Genomic DNA, 4,996 nt, shown 5'->3' with positions numbered 1-4,996 from the left:
ATCTCAGGCTCTGGGCTTGTTCAGACTTGGCTCGTCTGTTGGGTTCACCAGGGAGTGACTCAATTGGTGTCATCTGAGCAGGGTTTTCTTCTGATGAACGTCGCTTCCCAGGGATACCTGGCTGCAAAGCAGACCTGTTGCAGACTGCCTGACCGCCCTGACCTCTCCGTTTGCTCCTGCTTGAACTGTAGACTTGGAAAAAGGCTTTAAGCTCCCTTACCAAGTGCAGAGTCATCCAGTCTCCCACTTTCCTTTTAATAAAAGCACCATTTATGCGGCCCGCTGCACAGAAATGGTGATAGTTATTAATACTGTCAGCCCTCAAGGGAGACTTTAGCCTCAGGAATCTTTTGTATTAAAATTAATTTGCTGCTCCAACAAGCAGGTATCCAATTATTTACCTTGTCCATCACAGGTGTGGGTGTCAGCGTGGCTGGAAGTGTGCTGTGTTAGTTCGCTACCCCGACACGTGCTGCAGCATCTCGTCAGTGCTCGGGGCTGTCTGGCAGCCCTTACGGGGTGATGCACGGGAGAACCTTCTCGAGGTGCCATTGATTTGACTTCACAAGTCAATTCGGTGCAAGTGGTAAGTGAAACCCTCCGAGGTGCTGGCTCTGCTGCCGCAAGAGCGTGCAGCAGTCAAGGGACCTGTTCATATTTATGTATTTTTATCAATAGATTTGCCCTTATTAAAATATAAAATTATTTTAGGAAAATAAGTTTCGCTGCCGCTGCATGTAACCCGAAGGGAAACACTTCAGTTGCGTCCATTTTTGTGACCTAGGCAACTCAAATCTTGCATTTTTCTCATGTATGAAACAACTTTCTCTGTAGGGTTTCCCCTTTAGAGGCATGAGTATCAATCGGCAATCGAAACTTCCACTGATTCCCGGGTAGAGCAAACAGCCAACTGTAGAGGCTGCGCCCCACCCGAGCGAGGTGGTGACAGTGGCTCAGGAAACCCAGCAGGAGTGAATCCAATAGTCTAGATTCAAGGGCAATAAAAAAAAACCCAACATGTGAACGCTGGAGATCTTTAAGTTCATTTCTGGTGGATAAAAAGCCACCAGCTCAGGGGCCTGTTCATTTCTCATGGTTAAATACCAAAGACTTGATCCTTTGGTTGCGCTCAGGTGGGTCTTGCTCCAAGATCAAGTGTTTTGGCTCTGTCGCTGTGTAAGTGTTTCAAACACAGCCTCTAAAAACTGAGGTTCTCTGTGGCCAGTACGATTCTTACAAGGTTTTTAAGTTACTGGTTGCTGCAGTTAAATTTTCTCTGCTGTTCCTCTACCCTGTTGTGTGTGGGGCGCTGCCGCTACTGTCTCCACCCATTGCCTCGGGGGAGTTAAGGTGACTCCTATACAGAAGCTGGGATGCAAGGCGCTGTTCTGCACAGTATATGCTTATATAGGAAAATTCTTGTTTTCCTCCCGTCCGCAGGCACTGAGCCCAGGAGCACCTTTCCCCTGAGGTCGATCTGTGCCATCGCCTGCCGATGTGCCCGCTCTAAGAGTGGCCAGAGGGCCCCCACCAGCTGCCATCCGCAGGGCCCGTGGCAGGGAGCGTGCACCGGGAAGCACGATGAAGATCGTCGTCGCCAAAGTGCTGTGTCTGCTGGGCATCTGTGTCCTCATGCTGGCTGGGGCCCCCCCCCCTGTCAAGATCATTGAGGCCGATTACGAGAAAGCTCATCGCTCCAAGAGGGTTCTTGCCCTCTGCAATTCCTTTGGAGGAGGAGTCTTCCTGGCCACCTGCTTCAACGCCTTGCTGCCTGCCGTGAGAGAAAAGGTAACGGCTTACCTGCCTCTTGCTTACGATCATTTTAACGAACCTGTACCACTGAGTATGTTAGGGACTCCTGTGCGGGGGAGAACCACCCTTCCCTCTCCTGTCCTGCGGGAGCCCAGGCCACCAGACCTCTGCCCCTGTGGAAATGGGGGTCTACATCTTGTCAGAGCGGCCTGTGAAGCCTCCTCAGAAACAGCTGTGCTGTGCCCAGTGCCTCAGATCAGGAGGGCGAGCTGTGCCTGCCTTCCGTTTGGCTACTGCTGACAGCCCGGGTGGAGTAACTGGAGATTTTTTTGATGCTGAAGGAGGCTGAGCATCGCCTGGGGTGTGAGGCTCAAACTGCCATTTTTAAAATGCTTTCAGAAAGCCCTAACCTTCCACTGGAAGGGAAATAGGCTCCCTGTCTCTTACGCTGAGGCTTGTACGCAAGGGTATTAAAGCACCATGGATCAATTCAGTGTCTGTTTAGAGTCGTGTGAACGCAATGGGAATATTTTCCTTTAGAGGGACAAAGGTGATTGATTCACTGTGGATTGTTTGCTTGGTTCCAGCTCGATGAAGTTCTCAGGCAGGGGAACGTGACCACAGACTACCCCGTGGCTGAGACCATCATGATGGTTGGCTTCTTTGTGACGGTCTTTGTGGAGCAGCTCATCCTGACCTTCCAGAAGGAAAAGCCCTCCTTCATTGACTTAGAGACCTTCAATGCCGGTTCAGATGTGGGGAGCGACTCTGAATACGAGAGTCCCTTCATCGCATCTTCCCGAGGGCGCACGCTGTACAGCGAACAAGGTCACCACTCCCACAGCCACAGCCTGAATCTCCAGGAGCTCTCCCGCTCCGGCCCCTTACGGCTCATCGGGCTGGTGTTTGCTTTGTGCACGCACTCCATCTTCGAGGGACTGGCCCTGGGCTTGCAGGAGGAGGGCGGCAAAGTCGTGAGCTTGTTCCTAGGAGTTGCCATTCACGAGACGCTGGTAGCGGTGGCGTTGGGCATCAGCATGGCCAAGACCTCGTTGCCGCTGAAGGATGCTGTGAAGATGGCTGTGACGGTGAGCCTGATGATTCCTCTGGGCATTAGCATTGGGATGGGGATTGAGAGCACCCAAAATGCGGCCAGCAACATTGCTTCCCTGCTCCTGCAAGGCATCGCGGGGGGCACTTTCTTGTTCATCACCTTCTTTGAGATCCTTGCGAAGGAGTTGGAAGACAAGAACGACCGTCTCTTGAAGGTTCTCTTCCTGGTGCTGGGTTACGCGGCTCTGGCCGGGCTGGTCTTCCTCAAGTGGTGAGCACGAGAGCGGTGGGGAGCAAACCTCACCTCCTTCCCCTGCCAACGGCACCGGAGGTCAGCCTCCTCTTCGGCCATGGGGGACGCTGAAGCTCAACGGCCAAGCGCAACGTCACGGTCCAGGTGGTATTTCTGTATTGACCTGAAGAAGGAGAATTTCCTCCTGTGTGCTCGGAGGGAGATAAAAATGAGGCGTGGTCCCAGTGTAGGTGTCACAAGGTATTGTCCCTGCCTGTCGGATCTGCGGGTGCAGCAGCTTGTGCGGAGATTAGTCGATGCAAACGTTAAGAATCTGGTTCTAAGGCTGCCTGCAAATTGCTCATCAAGCCTGTGGTTTCCTGGTGGTCTGGGTGGCCAGCCCCCTCCCTCCTTCCCCTCACACCCGCTGCAGAGGCTGCCTGAGAGGCCGCATCCCTCGCCCTCGGGCTCTGGGAAGGTGAGGAACAGTAACAGAAATAAAGTCAAGAGCAGGTGGGATCACTGATCGCACAGCTGCACTAAGCTGCTTTTGCTAGCTTAGTTTTGAGCAAAACCTGGTTGTAATAGCTGCCAAAAATAACATCCCTGCTGGGGCCGCTCGGGTGCCCGGTGCCGCAGCTCCCCCCAGCCGAGCTTCCATTTTAACCCACAAGTGGCTCGGGGAGCTTTTGTTTCTCAGAGTGATTAATGGGAGAAACGAGGCCGGGCCGGGCCCCATCCCGTGCTTCATTCTCTGCATCTCATCCATATGTTGAGCATTCCCTAAAGAAAGCCTCCAGCAGATTTGCAGATCCTCCCGCCCCTCTCCGAAGGCCCTTCCGCAGCACGCTCGGAGCCCGGGATCCATTCCTTTGTACGAAACGGGGGCGGCAGCGGGCCCCAGCATTAATATCTTAGGGCAAGCGCTCGCGTTTTAAATGGTCTGCAGTGAAACGGCTGTAGCCGTCGCCATCAAAGGCCTCTTCAGGGCTGCTCCCGGAGCCTCCGCTCTCGCTGCCAGCAGGCTCACGTGGCCGTGCTGCTGGGCGAGCGCGAGCCGTGCTGCGGAGGCTTTGCGGGGCATTTTGTCGGGGTTTTCAAAGGAGAGAAATCTCTTCCCCGGGGGGTTGCGAGGTTGCGGAAGGGCTGATTAGAGGCACTTGCAATCTGACTGCGCAGGAGCAGATCTCGCCGTGTCTCCAGAGCGCGGCCCCCGGGGGAAGCTCAGCGTGCTGCCGATCCCGTCGTGATCCTTGGGATTTGCTTTCCACGGCGAGGAGCTCGGATCAGAGGCTGGAGCCGGGAACCTGCCCTCCCCACTCCCTCCCGCGGCTGTAACACCGGCGAGCGGCTCCCGCTCCGCAGCCCGGCAGGGTAACGCAGCCGTGCTTCTCGCGGGGGATGCATTTTAATTAGATGTAGCCTTTGCTTCTGCAGCAGCTTTTGGAAGCGCTGATGGAATTATAACGATGTAGAGCGGGCTTAGCCGTGGCGCAGTCCCCGTTAGCGTGATCCAAGGGGGAAGAAGGATGGGTGAGACTGGGAAGCAGCATCTTGGAGCCAGTGGTTGGCACAGCTGCAGCATATGGAGGCTGATGAGGATCATCTGACGGTTCCTGGTGCTCGGTGTTTTAATTGCTGCAACATACCGGAGTCAATTAATCTTGCTTTGAAAAACCTGGAGGGGAAGGGGGGAGGGAGGGTTATTTTAGGCCTCAGATGACACAAATTAGCAGGGCTTGATGAGAATGTAATTTGCCTCCACGTGGTAACCCTCGGTGTGTTATTTCACTCCTCGCGGGCAGCTCGTGCGGGGCAGCGTGGCTCCCATCGGGTGTTTCTCCGGGCGGGTGTGACGCTGGGGTGGGGAGCGCAGCGCCGAGTGTCCCTCCCCGGGCGCAGGGGGGTTCTGCGGCTGATGGTTTTCTCGTAGGGGGTTTCCCCCCCCCCCCCCATTGG

At 54.9% G+C, this 4,996-nt stretch overlaps 1 protein-coding gene across 1 annotated transcript in view; it reads left to right on the top strand.

Annotated features, from left to right (window-relative positions):
* SLC39A3 (solute carrier family 39 member 3) overlaps nt 1–4,983 on the top strand; it is a 5,798-nt gene extending 815 nt beyond the window's left edge. The window contains exons 2-4 of the mRNA XM_009645563.2: nt 416–586; nt 1,441–1,788; nt 2,340–4,983. Of these exons, the coding sequence (XP_009643858.1) occupies nt 1,582–1,788; nt 2,340–3,080 (948 nt within the window). The 5' untranslated portion in view covers nt 416–586; nt 1,441–1,581 and the 3' untranslated portion in view covers nt 3,081–4,983. The remainder of the gene's footprint in view (nt 1–415; nt 587–1,440; nt 1,789–2,339) is intronic.
* Nucleotides 4,984–4,996: the final 13 nt, after the last annotated feature.

This window comes from Egretta garzetta, unplaced genomic scaffold (assembly GCF_000687185.1).
Source record: "Egretta garzetta isolate BGI_Z169 unplaced genomic scaffold, ASM68718v1 scaffold968, whole genome shotgun sequence".
Lineage (NCBI taxonomy): Eukaryota > Metazoa > Chordata > Aves > Pelecaniformes > Ardeidae > Egretta > Egretta garzetta.
The sequence above is the reverse complement of the archived record's forward strand: the minus strand, read 5'-3'. Positions and strand labels throughout refer to the sequence as shown.